The following is a 24,350-nucleotide window of genomic DNA, read 5'->3' as shown; positions in this document are numbered from 1 at the left end:
TATTCCCCTTTTTTTACTTGTTATTTTAGAAAATTAAACTATTTGGAAATGCTGAGTAAACATTCCCTTTCCAGCATCTGCCTCACTAAATTTATCTTTCATGCCTTTTCTGAATGGGTACTAATCGAGAGAGAGAGAGATCCATTTTCTTTTATAGAAAGATCTTTCTGAGAGTGCAGAAATGCTCAACTCTTGGGAAATTACACTTTGGCTTGAGAAGGTAAAATAATTGTTATTCTTCAGATAATACTTATCTGAGAAACTAGCTTACAAAGATATAACAGGTTAGGAAGTGCCGTTCCACTCCTGCCTCCAAGTTCTAGTTTTTACTAAAAATAGTAATAGATTAAAGCTTTCATCATTGTCTCTGGGGAAGAAGATTCCACTAAAGTAGAGCATACTAACTAACTCTTGTCATTTAAAAAAAAAAACTGGTCATGGTTAATGTCTTGTAAAATCTTGAGTGACACAAATGCAAGAGATGAGTATATACTTATGAGTTGCTTCTTTTTTTTAGGTGAAGACTGCAAAAGCCCTGGGTCTGACTGAAGGGAAAATTTCACTGTACTAGATTTACTCTGGCTTGAACACTTAAAGGCTATTTTTGGATACTTTTTAATTAAAGCAAAAATCAACTTTTATAAACCATGGCAGATGTGGATCCAGACACGTTGCTTGAATGGCTGCAAATGGGGCAAGGGGATGAAAGGGATATGCAATTAATAGCGCTGGAACAGCTATGCATGCTGCTTCTGATGTCAGACAACGTGGATCGTTGTTTTGAAACGTAAGTATGGTTCCTTTTGTTTGTGTTGGGAAGAGTAGGGACTTTTTTATCCATTGCGTAGATTGTGTCAATTTTATTTAACCACTTCTCCTTATTAAGTTTATACAAAATTGGACGTGGTAAACTAGAACCTTTTGCACTCTTGAAAATATGCAGAACAAAACCTTTACATCTTTGTTCAGACCATACCACCATAATATCATGACTTCCTTTGCAAAATAAACATGTCATGCTAAGAAGTGTGACACATTGAGTAGCTGATCCTGGCACGTCTTGGCTGATTCATTTCTAAAAGGCCTCTTGCAAGTTAAAAAAAAAAAAATAAAAAGTTCCTGTTTTCTTTTGTTAAAGGGAATTAAATTATTTAATTAAATTATTTTGACTTTTTTAACCCTAAAATTCAGGGTTTTTTTATTTATATTAAAATGCCTGCATCACTGAAGTTTTTTTCCCTTGCTCTAAGACGTAGTAGCACTTGCTTTGAACTTTGCAAGCCAAAAAAATTAACATAACTGGCTTTGTCGCTTAGGACTGTTACCTAAGTATCTGTGGCTTATAACAACTTATTGTAATAACATTACTCTCTGTAAACGCCAAGTAATGGTTTTGGAAGGTAGGCATTTTGATCTTAAAAAAGAAAAAAATAAGTAAAAATTGAGCCTTTAAAACTTAACTTAGTGGGCGTGTCCAGATGAGTGTGGCTGTGAGGAAGTGGGGTGGGCAGGTGTGGCCAGGCCTGGGACCGTGGGGCTGTGGCCTGGGGCAGAGCCATGATCCGCTCCCGCATGCCCCTTTGATAGACACTGGTTACACAGGTAAGAGCGTGTGTGGAGCAGATTGTGGCTCTGCCCCCAGCCCCATGCTGTCACTGCCCCGGGACCCTGTGGTTTCCATGGAGAGTGGCTGGGACCCGCAAGTGTGGGGTGTACGGCCAGGTGAGCAGGGGGCCCCATCTGGGAGTGGGATGGATGGGTGGGGCCAGGGCAGGATCTTGGGGCAGTGACACTGTGGGCCCACAGAATCAGTGCCCATCACAGGGCCATGCAGGTAGTGGATCGTGACTGCACTGGGCCTTGACTGCGCTATCACTGCCCCAAGATCGTGGCCTTACCTGCCTGTCCTGCTCCTTTATGCTGCTCCACACCCATCTACAGCCCCATCCCATCTGCCTGGCCACATGCCCCGCCAACATGGGTCCCAGCCCCCACTAGTGCATGTGGGGCAGAGTGGCCATGGTGCCTGGGTAGTAGGGTTAGGTTGGGTGGCAGCACGTGGAAAGAGCCGTAGCCGCCAGGACTGCTGGGAAGTAAGTCTGGCTGCTGTGCTGCTGCAGCCGCGCTCCAGGCTTGGGGGTGGTGGGACTGGCTGCATGTGCTGGGCCAGGTGGCACTGAGGAACTTGCTGCAGGCCAGATGAAACCCCTTGGCTGACTGGATTTGGCCTACTCTAGTCTAATGTGTCATGTTGTGGCAAGGTTTTTGACTTTCTGTTCTGCTTTCTCAACCTTTTTGGTCTCTCTCTTTTTTTTTTTTTTTTTTTTCTCTTTCCTTCTGGCCTTATGTTTCCTTTTTTTCCCTTACTCCAGCAAACCAAAGGTTGGTATGATTATTGTCTACTGAATTTTGCCATCACAGTTAAACTAAGGACTGTGGATACATACATACACACTGTTGCTAGAGTGTTATTGTTTTTTTTAGTCATGTGTATTTGACCAGTTGTAGTGCATGTCCCTTCTGCTAGAAATGTTTGTAATGATTTGCAACTTCTCTGGAGTTTAGATGCAATAGTAACTGGGAATTAGAAATTGCTATTGTAATAGCAATGTATATTATACATTGCTTTAGAAATTAGATTTGGTGCTCCTTGGCATGGAGAGCATAGAATTTATAAATATCATTATGGGTGGATATTTGTGATGAGATGAACTCTCTGGTCCTTTCCTGTTTGTTTGCTTGGATTTGTCTGGTGCTTGTGCTCTTAGGCTGTGAAAAACTGATTTACTGAGTTCTTAACTTGTCTCTGTTGATCAGGGTTTGAGTACACAATTAAAGAACTTCTGACAGCAGGGCTGTCCAACTGGCAGCCTGTGGGATGTCTGTGGACTGCGAGGGCTTAACCTTTGGCCCCTGAGCTCCTCCAGATCCAGGTGCCATTGCCCCATTGTTCTTTTGCTTTCCAAGTCTGTGGCTCCATTCCCATTGTATGCTTAAAGATGAGGGCTGAATAGGAACTTGTTAAACATAAAGTGTTTGTAAACATTTTTTTTCTGCATTTGATAATGCAAATGTATTATCTTAGTAAAAGCTGAATACTGATTACAAAAGACTTTGGTCCCTTTACATGTTAGATGCTGTTTTGTAAAAGCTTATATAGTAAGCACTTGTAAGGTTATACTGTTGCTTTTATTTATGTTTTTTTTTTTTTACCCATCATAATTTGGGTAAAATGGGAACCACTTACCATTTTCAGTTTTACCATTTGCCAGTGGTTTTGAGACTGTTCCACAGAACCGTGGTTCCACAGGAAGTCATAAAGGAGTCCACAAAGAGATTGAGGGTAATGGTGGAGTGGGTACCACCATTGCTGGGCCAGCTCTCTTGGCTCCACAGATAAGGCTTCCATGGTAGAAGTGATATGAAAGGGTTCTGTGACTTTAAGAAGTTTGAAAACCACTGTCTTATGTAGTGGAAGGCATTGGCTGGTTGGTTTCATTATATGGCTTGTTTTGGGGGGGTTTTTTGGTTTTGTTTTTTTTTTGGTTTTTTTAACTGTTTGCCTCACGGAGACATGAGAGCGGGGAAAATATAAGTAGAATAATATGTTTGTAAATTGCACAAATTGTATGGCTTCTGAAGTAGGTGGAAATTTAATCTTGGGAGTTTACTTTTATTTAACTTTTTAATAGGGTAGATTTTCAATTTACTTTGTTCCTTCAGGGGCCTGCTTTAGAGCACTGATTGTCTTGAAAAGAGTTACTGAAATCTGTTGCAAACTGGGTAACTCATTGGCTAACTTAGCCACATGAGGAAAGCATGATAAATCTAATTCTTGATAGTATTTCTATAGTTGATTTTTAGTAATATTTTGAAAGAAATTGTCTTGCCTAACTAGGGATTAGCATTGGACACATCTGTTACCAAACATTTTTCAGTGACTGATCTTTAAAATGGCATCCGATTGCCCCATTTGTAATGTAGACATAGCCTTTTTTTGACCCTTTAGGAAAATGTCTTGGTAAACATTTAAAAGCATGTTTTCCTGCTGTACAGCAAAATTGGGAGAGGCCAAGGTTGTGGTGTATTGCACAGCTGTTGCATTTCAAGACCTTTGATCTGTGAAGAAATTCTGTTTTTCAGTGCTAGTGATGATTGGTTAGGAAACTTTGGTCTGTGGAATTTAGCAACTGAAATTCAGAATACTTTTTTCTATCTGTGAGAGAATCTTTCTCAGATTTGTTTTTTACAGGAAAGTTTTGGGTTTTTGTTTTGTTTAAAAAAACATAAGGGGTAGTCAGTCGTCTTTGTGATACAAACCAAGTGAGTTGCAGTTTTAATGAAGTATGACTAATGATCACCAGTTTGATTTGGTGGTTACTGGGAAATCTGAGAAACCAAGATATTTAAAAAAATTAATAATATGAATGCATAACCTGTTCTACGTGAGGCCCATCATTATTTGTAGATTGTTTTCAGCAACATATTTTACCCAAGTCAAGGAAAACACCAATTATTTTCACTTAGCAGTGTTGGATATATTTATGATGATGCTTCTTTTCATTAGCATATATGGTAAAGATGGATTCAGAGCCTTTTATTTCATTGCAATAGTCTAGGAATTGGCTGGTTCTAGAAATTTCGAAACATTATTGAAAATGTATTGTTCAAAATATGTCATTTTCAGGAAGATGGTGTAAATGGACCATCCCAAATTTCTGCCCAGGGTCAGGAAGATGGGGAACAAATAAGCACAAATGAATGATGTAATGCAGGCAGAGTTCTAGTGGTGTTGCAGAAGCTTACAGGGTGTGAGACCTGTAACAGGTTATGATGTCAGGTAATTTAATTTTGATGCTGTTAGCTGAGGTTTGTGCATATTGTATCTGACAAAATTGTCTTTATAGTGTTACTAACCTGTTTCTGTTAATCACTATTATAGCCATTTTCTAATGAGGGTGATTCAGAGAAAAGTGGACTCTTAGTCACTTAGCAGCACTTGGATGCCTAGAACTTTAACTAGTAGCAATGATCTTAGTAGCTTAATTTCATAATACTTAGAATGATTTAAAACTGAATTATAGTTTTTATTCAATGACTGTATTGGAGTACAAGTACTAAGATAATCAGAAATATGAAGTGCTATTTCTAACTCCAGAGACAAGGTTGACTAAACAGTGAGTATATGAGTTATCACTAGTCTTAAAGCTCTTTGTTGTAGAGGTATTATTAAAATGACAGACAAAATAGTTTGAGCATTTGAATAGTTGGGTTGATTTGAAATCCCGATTGATATGGGTGGACTGGTAAGAATTTTAAAAGTAAAATCTTGGGTTCTTTTTAGACGTCTTTTCATTAGATTGTCTCACCTTGTTTTCATATGTTTGGTGCAAGAAATCTGAAATGCAGTGGGTCCTGGGCTTTGTTCCACATTTTGATTTTTCTTGATAAATAAATCATTGGTTACAAAGAGGGGAGTGTTTGTTAGGCCATAGTTTGCCATTTTTTCCCCTTTTATAAACACAAATGCTAAAACAAACCTGTAAGTACTTGGTGGTGAAAACATAATCTATGTGTCTGGGCAAAATCTTTATGCTGAGAAATTGACAATTAAAATAGGACTTTTACCGATATCCCCCAGTAGTATAAGGTAATGTTCCATGAACTAAGACAGAAAATATGATTAATTCAAGTTTAATGTCTTTTTTGCTGTGGTTTATATGATCATAGGGCTGGAAAGGACTTCCCAAGTTCATCTAGCCCAACCCCATTAAGCAGGAATGTTTGTCTTAACCAGGGGTGACCAGTCTTCGATATGGGTGCCACAAGTAGCACAAGCAGCCTCTTGGCCTGGCAAACAGGAGACTGGGGAGGAGACAGGGCGAGAAGCAGAAAGCAAAGCAGCAAATTAGGTGGGGAACATAGGGAAGGAAGCAGAAAGCAGAGCAGCAGATCAGGCAGAGGAAAGGTGATCAGAGTGGCAGTTGGAGAGAGCAGATGGTTAATTTCTGGTATGCCTGCCAAAAAAGTTGTCCCCTCACTTGTCTAAACCATCCCAGACACCTTTTTGTCCAACTTGCACTTAAAAATGTCCAGTGATAGAGATGCCACAATCCAGTTTTCTCTCTAGGTGACCTGTGTTAGACTTCTGTATGTACCCACATCTTTATTATTTACTAAGATTGTGAACTCTTAACTTATCAAGTAGTTAAATGAAAGTTGTTGACACAGTTTAGAAGCTGAGAAATTATACAAGTCCACCTTAGTAGAAACCATGATTCTAAACTATCCAATAGAAATGTTGTCTGTCTATCTGTATTTCCTTTCAGGCTGAATATGCTTTGGCTATCTTGCTTTGAACCACTGAACCACATTTTTTTTCCCCTAAGGTGCATCTTCAGAAGGGGAAAAGCTATGTGTGTGTCTTTGCTTTGTGTTCCCACCAAATGTGAGGTAAAATCCTGTGAAGTTAAGGTGGTTTTAACTTTAATGTGATTTTTGTAAAGGTTAGGGCTTTCCTCATCCTAATTACTCATGTTAAAATTATGAACTCTGTTTGCTAGGATTTTTCCTTGTTTAGTTTGTGTTGAGTAGCATATAGCAGGAACACTTCTTTTTTCTTTTCTTGTAAAGATGAGACTGCAGAGACAGGGCTAGAACCCAGGATTTCTAATTTCTAGTGTGTAACATTTATAGGTGTGTTTCAGGGAATGTTATCGTTGTTTGTGACAGATTTTTTTTAAGCTTGGGTTTTTAAAAACATCTCTTTAATTTTAAAATGTGAAAATATCTCATAATAGCTGTATAATATCCGAATGAAATATAATCTATTTTTTGGTGCTTCATGCTATAATTTACAGGTTTATATAGTGATTTTACAGAGAAGGCAGAATAACTTCTCATATGTGTGGCATGGGTGTTGATCCTGTGCATTACTACTTGGATTTGTGCTAGAACATGTTTAGTTTGCTCCTGGTACTCATGAGTATGCGAGCAAAACTTGTGGATTGGCAGAGTAAGCTATTTTAAGTATTCCAAAGTATGTAAAACAGAAAAATGCAGGAGACTTCAGGAGACTTCATTTTCCTGTTTCCTGTTCCTAGAACCTTAAGTTAAAAAAAAGTAAGGTTTTTTTTGTTTTTGTTTTTTTTCTTTTTGTGCTTTAATGATGCAGTACTGTACTTGTTATGTTACAGAAAGTCAGTTTTCGTTACTGTTGTTCAGATGTCGGAGAGCAGTGGTCAGACTGGTGAAAGCAACACAGGTTTTGCTGTACTGGCCTTTTAAGAAAGCTAGGAATTTGGGCAGTAGCAGAGGCAGGTACTGATACTTTTGAGTCTACCTTCTCAGTTAATAGTAAGTCAGGGATGAGAGAGCTGCAGAGTTTTATCTGTGGTCTGTGCTGACATCCTGAAGCTAAGTAGCAGAAGAAGCTGTAAATTAGTTCAGGAGAATAGCTTTCAATTGTATGCCTAGTTTATATTTCTGGTGGTGCTTTTTTGTAACTCTAGGAGATTAAGCAAGTCATTCATAAATTGTAAGGCCAGAAGGGACCTTGGAAGATCATCAAGTCCAAGCAGGAAAGAGAACTGGGGGTCAGGTGACCCCAGCAAGGTGACTGTATAGTCCTCTCTTGAAGATTTCCAGGGTAGGCAATTTGCACCCCCTCTAGGGAGAGCTTATTCTGCAGTCCATACACCCTGATTGTGAAGAAGTTTTTCCTAAAGTTGAGCCTGAATCAATCTTCTAGGAGATCATGTAACTTCTGTCTGGTTTCTCCTGTATGAAATAGGGGTATAATCTATAATGCCATATGGAGACAACCCGAGCAGGGTGTGAGGCCCAGGGCAAATCAGCCTGTGCGGAGCTCCAGCCCCAGACACAAACCAGTGGCGGATTCACCCAGGTGGGGAGTGCCGAGCGGCCAGGAGGGCAGTGGCAGTGTGGAGTTGCTGCACCCATGCTACCCAGCTCTGTAGGGCCCTGCAAAGTGTGGGGCCTGGGGCAGTTGCCCCGATTCTTCCCCCCCAGAGAGTCTACCCTGAGGCCATACTTTCTCACATACAACTTGCACATTTTCCAAGAACCAGCTGGTGGAAACTGTAGTGCATGTTATATGTGAGAAATATGGTAAAAGTAGTTTCATCCTTCCTGGGTGAAAAATAAAGTAAAATCTGCATGTGGCTCACAGGGGGAATAACTGCATGTACAAACAGAGTGGGGAATGACTAGCTAGGCTGCAGTACAGCACACAAGGAGGACCCCGGGTGTTACAGTCTACTATAACCTGATTTTGAGCCAACTGTGTTCTTGTTGCAAAAAAGACCAGCAGTATTCTGGGTTGTATTAACTGGAGTGTCACTTGCAAATCAAGGGAAGTGATTCTTCTGCTCTAATTGGCACTGGTGAGGCCTCATCTGGGGTATTAGGTCCAGTTCTGAGCCCCAGAGTTGAAGAAAGATGTGGCCAGATTGGAAAGAGTCCAGTGCAGAGTGACAAAAATGATTAGAGGCCTGGAATATGTGACTTATGAGGAAAGGTTGACAGAGCTAAGGTTTTTTATCCTAGAGAAGACTGAAGGAGATTTTGATAACAGTTTTCATGTACCTGAAGGGATGAGACTGGGCATAGAGAGGATGGAGATGGGCTTTTCTCTGTGGCTGTAACGAACAGAACTAGGAGTAATAACCTCAAGCAGCAGCAGACATAATTTAGGCTGGAGTTTAGGAAGAACTTTCTGACCATGAGGGTGGTCAGCCATTGGAACAGGCTATGCAGAAAAGTCTTGGAATCTGCTTTTGTAACAAAGTGCATGGCTCAGGGGCTGGAGCCCTGCTGCAGGGGTTAGAGGGTAATAACTTGCTTGCCTAGGAGCACTGTGCTGGCTGACAGGGGTGATTGGGAAATTAAAAACTCTCAGGGAGGGTAGCAAAAGACAGGGGGAAGGCTTTGGTGCTGAGGGAGAAGCATAGAGGCCAGGTTGCCCACTCAGGGTCTAAGGAAGCGCCACTGGTTTGTGGTTATCCATTTGTTGTTTGTATATTTCATTGTTTATGTTGTTTTTTGCGGGGACAGGTTTGCCCCAGGAAAAACAAATTAGTGAAAGGAGTGACAACCCACTACACCAGAATTATGGCCTGCAGGTCAGCAGGCTAGATGTGGCCTGCAGGCCAGATGTGGCCCACAGAGTGACTCTGTCTGGCCCATGGCGGGTGCCTCTGCCCTTTCTGGCCCAGGCACAAGGAGCACCCTGAGCTGTGGTGCATGCAGCCGGTCCTGCAGCCCTCATGCATGGAGCTGCTGCGTAGTGTGGAGTGCAACCCACCTTATCCCTGCATGTGGTCCTTGGGCACGCCAGGAGCTGTAGTCTGCTGGGCCAAGTGGTGGGGTGGAGGTGTGACGGTAGGGACAGTGCAGGGGCCAGACTCGGCTTCCTGGCAGCCCTTGCACTCCAGCTACCTTTGCCTGTCTTTCTGCCGCTGTCTGGGCACCCTTACCCATCTGTCCCTCATCCACTGCAGGGGGCACTGGATAGAGTGGGTGGGATCTCCATGGCCCTCTGCCCAGGACCCCTGCAAGCAGGGTACACTTACCTGGGTGGATAAAATGGGGCTGCAGGCAGGGGGGGGGAGGGGGGGTGTGGCGGTGGCATCCAGGAGTGTGACAGGGCCAGGGCTGGGACCAGGATCATGGGGTGTTGACAGTGTTGGAACAGGCTTGGGGGCAGAGCCCTCCCTCGTTGTGCCAAGCAGTGTAAACAGGCATGACTGGGGGGGGTGGGAGCAGAGGGAGATAAGGAGGGGTGGGGCACTGAGACTGGGTCTCCCCCCTCCCCCTCCATGACCCTCAGCTCACCAAAAATCCTTAAGTGGCCCTCCAGTCCAAATAATTGCGCACCCCTGTGCTACACTGTCTTTGGAAATTTTCAAGCGCAGGTTATTGTCTGGGTTAGTTTAGTCAGGGATGATCCTCCCTTGAGCAGGGGCTGGACTAGATGACCTCATGAAGTCCTTTTCAGCCCCTGTTTTCTACAATCCTATGATCCTATCATTTTTGGTATAGCAGTAAGCTGAGGTGTGTTGTGAGTTTTCTTATTGAATCACTCATGCATGGATGCACCCTTTTAATTGTAGTAAAGCAGTGGAAGATGGATATTTGTTGAATGGTACTGGACTGTTTTGCTGCAATAAACAGATGAAATTTTAGTTTAATTAGCTAACTGCAACATTTGAAACCTCTCCTGGCTTAGAGTATGTTCAGCTTTTCATTCATTCCTATTCATATAGAACTTCTGCTAGTACACCTTCAGGATGTGGTCATTTATTCTTCGGGTCATTTGTCTGCTCATCAGCAGTGCAGTGATCACAGGTTGATTTGAGGTACTTAGTCTTGATTCCAGTTTGTAGTTGTAGGATGGGTTTTTCCCCCTGGGGTTGAGCAGAATAATGAGGGTATCTATTATATTTGCAGTTTTACACAAATGTACTAAACTTGAAGCTTTTTAATGGAGTAATGTGTTAAAAATTATTTAGTTTGAATTTAGAGACATTGATTAGTGATAAAGTAAATTGGCAGTTCGTCCATTTTTCCAAATTATGCTAAAAAAATATTTTTTGATGTTGAAATAAAAGGGACTAAAACTAAAATTGTACTGTTACTGTGTTCTTATGCTGTTCTTTTGCTAATATTTTGCAGTATTTTGTTTCTAAGGTTTCTTTATTTCCTTCACAATGTCATGCAGTTAAAAATGGCACAAGGTAGAAATATGATGCAGTTAGGAACATCATGTAGATAATTAAATGGCTATATATAATCCTAAGGCTTCTGGTTAGACAGGACCCTTTTTATTGTTGCTGTTAATCCTGCTTAAGAGTAATGTGCGTCTGGATACATACGTTTAAATATTGTAGATTTTGGTTAAATTGCTACTTTTTCATGTTTCAAAAAGTAAAGGAAGCTGTCATAGACCCAGATATTGTTGGGCTCTGTGATGAACAAATCTCCGTCTTTACTGGAAAATAAATTATCTGCATTTTATAGCTGAAAGTTATGTGTAAGTTCAAATGTGTGCATAGAATCTTTAAAACCCTAGCTTCAGTGAAAGTTTTGTCATCTTAATGAACTCTTAAAAAATTGGTTTTACAGGATTTATTTTTTCAGATCATATAAAGAAATTTTCTTTTGGGTTTTTTACTCCTTGGCCTCCCAGGCCTTTAAAGATCAGGATGACACTGCTGAGCCATAGTAAATTTGGAACGAAATGCAAGCCTCCATCAATTATACCACATCTGAAGGAAAAAATAAAAATCAAATAAACTTTGCAGGTAGAAGTGGGAGAGCATATGTGAATTGCCTAAGGCCTCTGGTAATTAGACTGTATCTAGCTTTCTGTTTGACTATTTACTTTTCAATGCTAAAAATATTGTTAAAATATTGTTTTGTGTATTCTTCAGTTTTGGAAACCACAGATATATTGGTCACTGTGAACCTAAAGGGATGGTTCTATTTTCCATACTTAATCTAGAAATAGATATCTTCATACAGTGATTAAAATTATTTCACTGTGAATAGCAGAGCTCCTTTCTAACTGCAGGATATACAATTATTTACATCCATTAGGCATATTTTAGAGAAACTGAGTGATAAAATGCAATTGCTATTAAGAGTGCTACAATAAAAATAAATGAAACAAATCAACCTACCAAGTTTTTAATGCTTTAACTGTTCAGTTTTTAACAACATAACATAATTTTAAAGGGCAAAAAAACCTCTACCGGAGGGGCACATAGGTCAGAAGCAAAAGGTTCTTGGTGGATACTCTTGTGCTTCTGGATCGTGGGGGACTTGACACTTCAGGCTAAGCTTTGCTGTTCATGTGTGGAAGAAAAGCCCTACCACAGCAGAAGAATTCAAGGAGGAATTTCTGTGAGGGGATCCTTTAAAGCATGTTTTCTTTTCCACTGGCTTTCCTCTGGGAGGGTCAGATCTAGCTCTTGGTAACTTGTTGTTTAAATTAGTCCCTTGAGAGAGAGAACTAATATAACAAAAATACGTACCTAAAACCCTGCACTTAGGTCTGGAAGGAACCACCTGGGCCACTGAATTCTGTTCCCAGCATTTGCAGATGGCCATAGGATAATCATTTAGTCTAAAAGCATACGTGTGTGGACTAGCTTGTCTACACAGAAACCCACTATAAAACACCCCCGCTATCTCTTGTTTGTTATAGTGTCAGCTGATTTCTAAAAATTCTGAGCCCTATGAAATGACTGCGTAATGCATTGCTTTGAAAAATAGTTTAATTTTAATTATTTTGTTCAGACTTGTACTTTAAAAAGTATTCTAATATTATAAAAGCCTTGATCTATCTTTCTGTCTGTCCATAACGCTTTATTTGCACTCTGATTGATTGACTGACTGAAACAGAGGTGGCAGTGGTGGCGGTGGCACAGGGTGGGGGTGGGGAAACAGGGTTGAGACACTGCAGGGGTGGGGGTGAGGCCACTGATGCTGGCCTTGGCCTGCTCCCTGCCCTTTCTGTTGTTGCTGCCTGCAGGGTTGACATGGGCTAACATGGCAGCAGTGAGGGGAGCAGTGGGCCTCATGCAGGGGGAGGGAGGAGTGAGCCCAAGTTGGGGGGGGAGCCAGCCTGCTGTGGTAGTGCGGGGGAGCAGCAGACCTGACCTGATGTAGCAGTGGTGGGGAAGAGGGGAGGAGCAGGCCTCCTCCCCCCCTCAAGGCAGGGTCTACTTCTTGCCCACTCCTCCTGCCCCCCCGCTGCTGCGTCAGCCCAGGCCCACTGCTCCTCAACACACCACACAGGCCTCTCCACCCCGCCGTGGGCTGGCTTCTCCCCAACCTCAGGCCCAGTCCTCCCCTACACACCCCGTACTCGGCCTTGGCCTGTTGCTTCCCTCCCCCTGCTGCTGTGGCGTGGAGGTGGGGAGTGGGCCAGAACTCAAGCAACAGGAGGGAAGGGGGGAGCAGGCCTGAATTGGCGGGGGGAGGGCATGGTGCTCCATCCTGCTCGCTCCTCCACCACTGTCATTCTTGACGGGTAGTTGGCTAGTAGTGTTATAAGAGCAGAGCTTTTTGGTCATCTTTGGAATCAAAACTGCTCTTTAAGGGATAGTTATTAGAAATTTTACTCTGTAGTTTCTGTAGTAACATGGAAACCTCTTAAACAGCAAGTATTTGCAATTTTAATAGATTTAGGTACTCTTTCAAGTTTGATCATAGTTGTATAGTTTATTTGCCAGCTGTTTAGAGTATAACAAGTATTAAAAGGTAATGGTAACTTCATGATACTTCCAGAAGAGCATGAGAACTTTTATTGCGGCAATAAGAGTCCAAATGAGACATAACCATTAAATATTCAAGCACCAGTCGATTCTAGACATTTACTGAAGCTTTCATATTTATAATGCCTAAGCAGGAGCACAACAATTGGTTCCCCTGTCAATTACCAACATAGTGAGGAAAAAGACTTGCTTTGTGCCTGGACGTATCAAAAACTGATTTTCTGGTGGCTGCATTGAACTGGAAATATTATGCCCTTGTCTGTAAAAACAGGGACATGATGAAGAGAGAAGACAGTAGCACCAGTCTAATTTTTTGAAATATTAAAAATACATCTGGAGGTACCTCGCTGATTTTCTGGACACTTGAGAAAGCAGGGGGAAGAGAGAAACTATGATGAATATTAGGCCCATTGTGTGATGTGATTGACTAAACTTAGGGTTTCTCAAAGTTAGAGCTAGAATGCTAGTCAATTATTTGGCTACAGTTAAATTGTCAAATATTCCATGAAGCCTTCAAGAAAGTCCTGTGTCAGTGGTGGGCTGTTTTTTGTTTTTGGGTTTTTTTTGGTAGTGTAGTGCAGCGTTATCTCTTGTGTGCATGACTTGCCTCTTAGTCCTTCAGGATCAGGACCTCCTCACCCCAATCCATTTAGGAGCCCTACTCCTCTCTGCTGAGCATTTCCAGCCTTCTTTTCATTCCCTCCAGTAAGGCATGGGGGGCTACAGGATCAGCTGTTTGCTAGGGGAGAGCAAAAACCAACAGCATCAAAAAGCTTCTTTCTTTTGGCAGTCTGCTAGGATGGCAGGCCATCTAAATGCAAACATCAAAATGCTTGAAGGGTTGACTTGCTGCCTACTTAGTATAGCTGTTAAAATTAGCATAGCTGATTTTTAAAAGCTGACATAATTTTTTCATGTGTGGGTTTTTTTCTTTTTGAACTTATTTATTTTATAACTGTTCAGGCTGATCCTGGTTTTAGGATAACAGCCAAGGAAAAGAACTATTTAGTCTTGAATTTCATTCACATTTCTAACATTGATCATTATAAAAATCATTATAGAATTTAAGTTAATTTTTTTAACTATAACAGTTAACTAACGTAAGTTTTGTAATTAGTGTATCTGGCCTACTGAAGATTAAAGTCTCTCTCTCTACTGTTCTTATAAACTAATACTTAAAATATTTTACCATTATTTCACAATATTTGACTAGTCAGTTGAGCAAATATTTTTTGACCTGTGAAGTATCAAACCCTACTCAGATTCACATAGCTCTCTTGGCTGATCAAAATGCTTAAGTAGTTAAAATTAAGAAATATAAGGTATAAAATAATTGGTATCTCAAGCATTCTGGAAGGTTAAAGGAACTTCACTATTGCATCATCTAAGTTGGGTAAAAGTATACTAGATTCTGTTATTTGTAAGCTGTATAAAACAGTAGTTTGTATTCTGAAATTGGTTTAAAGCTGGGTGGCCAACCTGCAGCCTTCATGTCTCAGGTGGCATGGGCAGCCACTGTGTGTGGCATGTGGCAGACCAGGGAGGGTACAGGCAGCACATTGCCATATAAGGCAGAGGGAAGAAAACAGAGCGACCATATGGGCAGGGAGCATAGGCAGAAAGTGAAGCAGCTGATCAGACAAGAAGTAAAGCAGTAAATCGGGCAGGGAGTCCAGGGAGGAAGCAGAAAGGGCAGCTGATCAGGCAAGGGAAGGGCCTTGGAATTGTACTCAGAGAGGGTATGGGGCTAATTTGTGGTATGCCTGCCAAAAAGGTGTCTTGTTCTCTGTGTCCCCCTTCTCCCCTAATTTGGGGGAAATGTGATCATACCTTAAAATATACATCCCCACTGCTTGTCCCTGTTACCTGGTATTAATTTGAAATATACTCCAAGCAAATTTAACTTGGGTATACTTAACATATTTTTCTTTTTTGTCACTTGAAAATATTTTTAAAAATCTTTTTATCAAGTATAAACACTATATTTACATACATCTATATAGATAAGTTTGTTACATTTAAGTGTTTTCAAATTAAGTTAAAAATGGGGCATAAGTACTGTAATTTTAGAAACAAAATAGGTTAGTGTGTTTTTTTCACACTCCCAGCTGGTTCCTGCAGATGATTGCATTAAAGTGCTGGCAAGAAACTGAATGTTATTTTCTGCTGCTAGTCACATGCCCTGGTTAGTCACATGCATCTGGCTTTGCAGTCAGATATCCCTGTCACATGACAGTGTTCTGGATCTGCTGAATTTGGTTACTTTTTATAATGAGTAATACTTCTAACTTCCTACTAAAAATATTGTCTATATAGTTTTGGAGATGGTGACTCACTGTTTTTAATGCTGTAGTCAGTACAATAATGCTCTAATCCTGACTTGAGGTCTTTATGCTACTGGAATGTGAATTGTTGATTAAAAAAAAAAAAAAAAAATTAAAAAAAATGAAAATTTAACTTAGTGAATGTTTCCACCTGTAGTATTTTTTTTTTTTTTTACATTGACATTACTAAGAAGTAATCCTTTTTACGTAGGCATTATTGAAAAGTGACTCAGGAAATTTACCAGAATAAAGTAATGCTATAGCTATACCAGTATAACTTCCTGTGTGAACACACTGATTCAGCAAAAGGATTCTTTGACTCTGGAATAAATGTATCATCTGGGGAATTTCACTATTTTAGCAATGACAGTGTAATTATACCAGTACCTTTCCCTGTGTAGATAAGCTTTTAGAAGTTTTCCTTTATGCAATGCTAAGTTAGAAGTGTAAGCCTATAATGTACTATATTTTAGAAAATTACAGTTTAAGAGCAAAATTAGAGGCTTAGAATGAAATGCTTCTTAACATTTGTGGCATTTGATATTAGTCATTCTGACAGATACACCAGGATGTTGGCAACTCAGTTTCCTCAGGGAACTAATGTTTATCTTAAATGCTGTTCAATTTCTAATGCAAATTGCTAATAACATTTCATAGCCTGTTGGGTTTGTTTCCTTTCTTGGAAACTTACCATTATTCTTTTAATTTTCAGAAAGTGTTCTTCAGGTTACTTTCACATTTCACAAGGAGAAAATGTCTATAAAAGCAATTTTGTTTATAATAACCTTTATGTAATACAATCACATGTCCATAATTAAGAAATTGCAGATACCTTCAAACACAACAAAAGGAGATGTGCAATATGCATACATGGATATATTACAAGTTGTAGGCAAAAGTTTAACAATATTTTATTCAGTTGGGCAGAATGCCCCAGTAAATAAGGAAATGAGGTGGGGGTCACCCTATTTATTATTTATCAGCTTAATGGACTGACATGAAGGACAAATGCTTATCTTGTGCAAAGTTGATCTCAAATACCTTTTAGTATATTGTTCATAAATTGGTCCTCCGATAAATTCTTCGGAATGGGATGATAGGAAGGCTACAAAGCATCATTCAACAAAAGCTGTAGCCCCAGGAGTACGAAAGTAACGAGACTTTAAGGTCGTGGAAAACCGAGAGATGAACAATAAATGGTAATACCTGCAATACCAACCTCAGTTTTGCCCATTTAATATCCAAAAGCATTTTTTTTGGTTTGTATTCTGTTTTCTTAAGGACTCTGAAAATGCTTTAAGAACTGCCTGATCTGTTCTTCTGATAGCTTAGGACTATTAAAAATGGTCATCTGAAGGGAAATTCTTCTGATTTATTTATTTAAAAAATACCATCTCAGAATAAAAATATAAAATTTTCACCAACATTTACGGATTATCTTTTAAATAATAAACATCTTTAAAGGGTAAAATAAATGCTTTAGTTTCTATACTAAACTAAAAACTAAATATGGTATTGTTAGGGGTAGGTACTATATGGTTTTGGCCCTTTCCTGCCTAATGTCTTACTGGAGTGTGTTGTTGGAGAGAAAGTCAGCTTTGCCACTGCCGCTCTCCAACGTTGTTCTCTTGCCTGACACATTTTTGTTTTTCCTTTAATGTTGGGAACCGGTTGTGTTGACTGATAGGTCTTGGACTGTTCCTCAGTGGATTGTCTTCATGGGGCTCCACCTCCCCTTACATCTCACCCTTACCACATCCAGCAGGTCACGCATTTAGGTTTTGTGCTCCAGATTGTGATGTTGGATGAAAGTTCCACTTCCTTGTATAGGAATTTTACAGACTACTTGTCTGGTTGCCTAGGCTAGGTCATATAATGCCCTGTAGGGACTTCACCCTGAGGGTCCCGCTCCAGGGTCTAACTCCAGAAGGGGAAGTTTTTCTAACAGCAATTTACTGCTGGTCTGTAGCTTCCCTAATCCCAGGTGGATTCATCCTTTATCCAAATGATTATCTTGGTCAGGTGCTCTTAATTAATTTGAGGTCTACCAACCCATCAATTTAAAGCAATTCCATACAGGGTCCTTCAGATTGATCCTGTGGGATTTCCAGGGCCAGTTAACTTAAATCTATTCATTGGGTAAACCAGAGTGGATTCAACTGAAATCAGTTCACTAGGACTTGCATCCATCAGTTGGATGGACTCAGGGATCCCATTGACTTAAATCAATTTGTTAAGAGTCCATATACTGCAGTCAATTCATTAAGGGTTCATATACTGGTAAATCAATTCATTAAAATGTCTGCAACCAAAATCAATTCATTGAGAGTCCATACCCTTGAACGGATTCATTAAGAGTTCTCAAGGTAAATCAACTTGAATCAATTCCATGTGAGCTGCATTGGCCTGGGGTGAAGCAACTTGCTGGTTTTGATCCTGGTACAGCTGAGTATCCTTCTCTTTGCCTTGGCGGTTCGGAGGCGTCTTGCCCTTTTACTCCAGCAAGATTGCACAGCTCACTCTGTGCCCATACACCCACACACCGTGTATGATACCCTTTTCAGTCCTCTCGGCTCCTGTCCTTACCCAGACGGGTCTGCCTGGCTTTCTGAAGCTAAGGGTCCATCCTTTCCTTTGTGGTCCTTCAACCGTGTGTGCCAGCTGCCTGTTGCCCTTCCTCCATGGGCGCTCACAGTACGGCGCAGACTAGAGAGCTTTCCAGTGTCCTCTCTCTCTGCTGCCCCTCTTGGGGGCCAGAAGTACTTTTCCTGCTTCCCTTGCTCCCAATCCAGAAGGAACTCTCGCTGCAGAAATGTGGTGGGATGCTCCTGGCTTCAGCTAGGCTCCCTTTTTCACCTGAGGTAAGGATGGAGGGGGGTGTGTGTGTTTCTCGGGTCTTCCTCGTTGCCCTGCACTTCTCCCCTCACAACTATGTTTATTTTACTCTGCAATCCATCTGAAACACTGAAGTGTGCTGGTGTTGGTTTTGGTTCTAGCTTTGAGTCCTTTCTCAGTTTGAAGTATAGTAAGTCGTAACAAAGGATTTACGTATTTTTCTGTCATATGTTCTCCTTTCTGAAATGTTTGAGTTCCTTTAGTTAACGTGGCACAAATAAAAGCAACAGGATAAAAACTGTTCTGATGCTATTATGCTACCATGCTCGGATCATAAACTAGAATGAATATGTAGGCCGCTTTTTCTCAATGGTCCTATAGTGATGCAAGGTATTTTGTCTTTCTAACAAAGATATGCCATGATAGTAGGAGAAGGTGGTACAGTAAAAGCCCTCCTATCTGGCCCAAATGGGGAATGGGGGTGCTGGGTATCTAAAAATTTTGGTTACCTGGGTCTGGCTGTTTTTGGGTGGGTGGTGGCGGTGTTTGGAGCGGCAGCAGTGCAGGGTGGACGTTTTGGCCAGATGTGGAGCGGTGGCAGCACAGGGTGGCGGGTGGCAGTGGTGGCCACTGCATGCAATGCCCCTCCCCCCCCATTCTGGTCGGAATTCCAGTTAATAGAGTATTCCAGTTAGTAAAATGCCGGATAACAGGGCTTTTACTGTATACATGCAATTACGGAGGCATAAGTCTGTCCCATTTACTATCTGTTCGGCAGAGGGTTGAAAATAAAGTGAAAATGTTTTTCAGATGATTCTTGATGCTGATTCTACTCTTGGCATATGTATATGCATCTCATTTGGAAAAAATTGAGTTAGCTGTGTCTGTTCTTGTGCTTGAATTCTGCGTAGCTTTGTGCCACCCCAACCTGAAGGCATAAACAGTGGAGTGACCCTAACTATGGTATATGTTTTTTTTTCTCAATTCTCACAGCTATAAGATGGAAACTTTACTAGTATCTGCGTCTCGTATGCAGTGTATAATATAGATTAGCTTTAGCTATTTCGTTTTAATGTTTTTAGTTTTGATTAATATTAGAGTGAGTGTTGTTTCTGTTAGCCCGCTGGCCTGTGTAGAACAAAACAGATTCATTAACATGGTATAGCCTGTTAGTTTCTCTTAGCTTCTGCCACGATGCCACTACTTTTGTTTGATGGGAAAAGGGGCTTTAGGCTAAATTACCATGTTTTTAATATTTATCTCTAAAGTGATGCTGCCATGTACCTATCAAAGATTATGGTGAATAATATGCTGGGAAATACATATTTGGAACATGTTTTATGTGTTTGTGTCTGCCTGTAAATGTACCCAGAAACTGAGGCTGACACTTCCTGCTGTAGAAATCCATAGCTTGCCTCCTCAGATTTGGAAGTAACTTTTTGGGGAATCCTCATCTTGCAAGTTAATTCATCAGTGCCACAGTGAGCCTGTAACCCTCTCTGAGCTTTTGAGTTGCTACCTTTTTTAGGTTTAATTTGTACCATACTACTTTACAATCAACATCTTCCAGAGAAAGAAAGGAGAACTTGTGGCCATTATGTCCAGGGTTATGTCCACCTCACGGAAGAGGCAGATTCGCCCTCTTGTATTGCATTTCTGGAGGTGCATGTGTAAGGTCTGGGAATGGTGATGGTTTTGTTGGAGGGTGTGGTTATTGTGGGAGCGGTGCAGAAGTGTTGGCAGGTTTTACATTTCTTGTCCTAGTGTGGTCTGGATCCATTTGGTGTGCATTGGACCATAGGAAGTTTGCTTCTGGTAATGAGGTTGGTGAGGTTTGGTGCCTGTTTAAAGGCCAGAATGAGTAGTTCTGGAAAGATTTCTTTAAGAATTGGGTCTTCTAGTATGGGCTGCAATTGTTTGAAGATTTCCATATAGGTTCTGGGGAAGGGTGGTATGTCATAACCAGGGATCCTGGTTTTCCGTGATAAAAAATCACAAATTCTCTGATTAAAAATCCCAAAATCCATGTTTAAAATTAAATGCACCCCCACAGCCCTGTTGGTGCCCTTGCCCCCAATGGAAGGCAGCAGCTGCTACAGCAGGATCAGGAGCTGGCTCCTGCACTGCTGCTGCCTGCTGCAGGCTTGAGCAAGGCCAGGTCCCAGTGGCAGCTGAATTCCTGGGGGTCAGGGGGGACCTGCACCCTCCAGATCTGTGGGGGGAGTGGGGGCAGGGCGGATGTGCACTGCCTCTGTGCACGCAGGGGAAGTGTGGCCAGGGTAGCACGGAGCTTGCAGCAACAGGCAGCTTTTGTGCGTGGCCCTGTTGTGCCCTGCTGCGCCAGTTGCACATGCTGCACTCTGGAGAGCCTGGGAGAGGGCAGCAGGGCGGGAAGCACAGCTTTTGTGATCCACGGTTTGCAGCTGGCCGGGCACTGTGGTTGGGATGGGGTTTGAAGCCTGCCTGCTCCCAGCCAGAGTGCTTGGCTGGCTGGAAAAACCCGCTGCTCCAGGCCAACTGCACCCCCCCCCCCCCCCCCCCCCCCCCCGGCCAGAGTGTCCGAAGCTGGCTGGAGGCTGAGGGAGTGGGGAGGTTTGCAGCTGGCAGGGAGCTGCAGGGTTTTCCAGCCAGCTGAGCACTGCCCTGGGGAGTGGGGAGGCTGCAAACCCCCTCCCCTCCTGGCTGGAGTGCCTGGCTGGCTGCAAACCTTCCTGTTCCCTCAGCCCCTAGTCAGCTTCGTGCCCAGCCCAGCCTCACTTACCTCCAACAAGAAGAGTGAGCCTGAAGCAGCCTCTGGTAAGTGTGTGTGTCGGGCCCAGCCCTTCCACCCCCTTCCTTCCCCTCCTGGCAGGGTTGAGGGGTGCCCTGCCCCTTTTGCAAACAGTTCCCAGAGGCTGGAACTCTGCCAGCCTGCAGAGCTCTTTGCAAAAGGGGGAAATCTGTGGGTTTCTCTTCTAAAAAGGAAATTCCATGTTTTCTCTGAGGATACAAATGGGAAATCTGTGGTTTTCTCTCTTTTTCTGTGGGAAATGGAAAACCAGGATCTATGGTTATAACTAATGGCGTGTGATCTGTGGAGATTTTCCATTTGTACTGTACCAATTCTTCACCTGGTATCTAGAGGTGGCTCTTTTAAAAGTGTGACTTGTCTCTGGAGGAGTGTCCTTACTGAGAGAGAGCCCTTTTGAGATGTGGAAGGTGATGATCGCAGGTCTTCTCAGTACATATTCAGTGGTATCAGAGGGCTTGGTTGTATATTACTGTTTTCTTGGTGTTTTTAGGGTGATTGCTGGTTCTGTGTAGATACGCATCTTGGTCCATGGGTTTCTTGTATGTGGTTGTTTGTATTTCAACCTTCTGGCTATTGATCATAGTGTCTAAAAAGGAAATGTTGGTGCTGGAGTTTTCAAGAGTCTGATGGAGGGGTGATGTCTCTCACACACTAACTCCCATCCCCTCTGATCTTCCTTGCCACACATTTCACTTTCACAGACCTGCATCTTGCATACTGGCTTACGTTTCTATTCCAGTCAAGAGAGCACACAAACACCAGCAGACTCTCCTTTATACTGGAAGAGGGTTGTTTGTAGAACACAAAGCTTGTAATGCTTGTAAAGCTTGTAGAGAACTATTTTTCCAACTATGTAGTTGGTGTAATAAAAGATATTCCATTTATCCAAAGAACCTTATCTGCCAGATAATTTTTACTGTCTTTTGAGAGTAGTACCTAGGCTCATTCATTATACTTTGTGGCTTTTTATTATGTGTATTATAATGCTGTCATAGTCACTTTCCATGTACATGCTTCATTTCAGGTTTCTCTTTGAACTTTGCTGCTGCTGTTACTGGTAAATATATTTTGTTGTACCTGGGGAGGAGCATGCTCCAGATCAGTGTATATTAGTGATGGCATCATATGATTACAGGACAGGTATCTAAGGGTGTCTTTACATATGCTCTGGGGTGGGGTCGGGGTGGGGCACTTTTTAGTTAGAGTGGTTCTTGGGAGCCACTCTAACTAAAGCGTCCGTAGCTTCTCATGTATTCAGCATCCTCATGCTTCAAGGTGTCAGTGGGAGCGCTTTAACTAAAGCTCATTCAATGCAGTTTAGTTAAAGTGCGGGGATGCTGAGTACACGTGATGCTGAGGCTGCAGATCATGCTAATTGGCAGGCTCCGGCAGATTCTATTAATGAAGTCTGCTCCAACACGTGCTAATTAGTATGTGTCTGAGCAAGAGTCTGGCACATATATAGGTGCCTAAGGTGTCTACTTAAATTGTGGTTAGACTTACCAATTCTCATAGGTTGGTCGTTGTATAAAGAGCAAATTCCACAGACATTTTATGGATGTGCTCTGGCAGCCCTGCTCCTCAGCACTAATTGGCTGAGAGGCTTGGGGTGGTGGGGCCGGGGAGGGAGAAGGGATGAGAGGCAGCAGCCATTTTTTTTTCTGGTGCCCTTCGTGTTGCCCTTCCAGCTGGCACCTTCCCCTCCTGGCTGGGCTGCAGCAGCAGCAGCAAGGACTGTTGGCTCCCTCTAGAGAGCCAGCACTTTATTTTTATTAAGTTTTTTTTTTTGTTTTGTTTTTGTTGATTTTGCAGATAGTCTTGGATTTTGCAGTTTCCATGAAATCTGCAAAACTGCAATTTAAATAGACCCCTAAAGATAACTGGAGAAGCACCAAAATAATGACAGACTACATGGAGTACTCACACTGAAACTAAACATACTGGAATGCCTCATTCCTTTACAGGTAGACAAGGTTCTTTGGGTGAATCTGATACCTTTTATTAGACCAACTTAAATAGTTGGAAAAAATTTTCTTAACATACTTTTGGGGTTAAAAACCCATTTGTCAGGCCATGGGTTTTTAAACCCGAAAACTTGCTAAAATATTTTTTTCCAGCTATTTAAATTGGTCCATAAAAGATATATCAGATTCACCCAAAGAACCTTGTCTGCCTGTCCTTAGACCAACACGCTACAACCTACACCCCTCATTCCTTTGTAGGGATGTCAGAGTTATGGCCCATGGGCCAGATTCAGCCTATAGAGTCATGTCATCTGGTCATTGACGTTACACACCCTGACCAGCCATGTGTGCAGGGCCCAGGGACATGCATCATATGCGGTGCCTGTTCCCAAGACCTGCATTGCATGCGGTACCCACATGTGGCCAGTCTGGAGCCCCTCTCCCTTCTCCTTTCCTGTCCCCTTCATTGTATCCTGGATCTAGTATTTCTGCATTGTAGTATCCTAATGTGGTGTTTGTAAAACTACTTGATATGGAATTGTCAGGTGGTTTTTCCTGGTGAACAGTATTCTATAAATGTAAAACAATGACTATGTATTTTTTAATGATAAAAAAATGGAGGCAGCAAAACAATGAATTTAAAATCTTTCTCGTGTTCTAATCTTCTTTTGTTGTTCCCTGACCCTGATGCATTTTTTCCTGTTATGTACACTAAAGAGAGTCTCTGCTAATGCTTAGGTAGAATGAGAGACAATGTGAATATAAAATATCAGCCTTAACTCTGACAGATTTCAGCTTGTTCGTATATATGGTAAAGGAATCTGAGGGCATTTAAACAAAGGGTTGTTTCCTGCCTGGCAGTATTTGACTACTTCACATGTGACCAGATATACAACAATCAGCATTTTGTTCTGCTAGGAAATGGTACACTAGGACAATGATTTTTCTGCAATAACAGTGTACTTCTGGGGCCATGAATAACCAACCTATGGATAGTTTTGTGGTTTTTTTTTCCCCCTCATCTAATAAACCCCATGGATTAGTTAAAGGGTTTTCAGGCAAGAACCATCCTTTTAGTCAGTGATACAGGATGATGTAGCTAAATAAACGAAAGAGGATACCCAATTTTTGTTCT

At 41.7% G+C, this 24,350-nt stretch overlaps 1 protein-coding gene across 5 annotated transcripts in view; it reads left to right on the top strand.

Annotated features, from left to right (window-relative positions):
• HECTD1 (HECT domain E3 ubiquitin protein ligase 1) overlaps positions 1-24,350 on the top strand; it is a 95,659-nt gene that overhangs the window by 1,363 nt on the left and 69,946 nt on the right. For all 5 annotated transcript variants that reach the window (XM_059723021.1, XM_059723020.1, XM_059723018.1 and 2 more), the window contains exon 2: positions 518-787. In XM_059723021.1, coding sequence (XP_059579004.1) covers positions 648-787 — 140 coding nt within the window. In that variant the 5' untranslated portion in view covers positions 518-647. The remainder of the gene's footprint in view (positions 1-517; positions 788-24,350) is intronic.

This window comes from Alligator mississippiensis, chromosome 2, assembly GCF_030867095.1.
Source record: "Alligator mississippiensis isolate rAllMis1 chromosome 2, rAllMis1, whole genome shotgun sequence".
Classification (NCBI taxonomy): Eukaryota; Metazoa; Chordata; order Crocodylia; family Alligatoridae; genus Alligator; species Alligator mississippiensis.
This window is presented reverse-complemented; position numbering and strand designations above follow the sequence as displayed.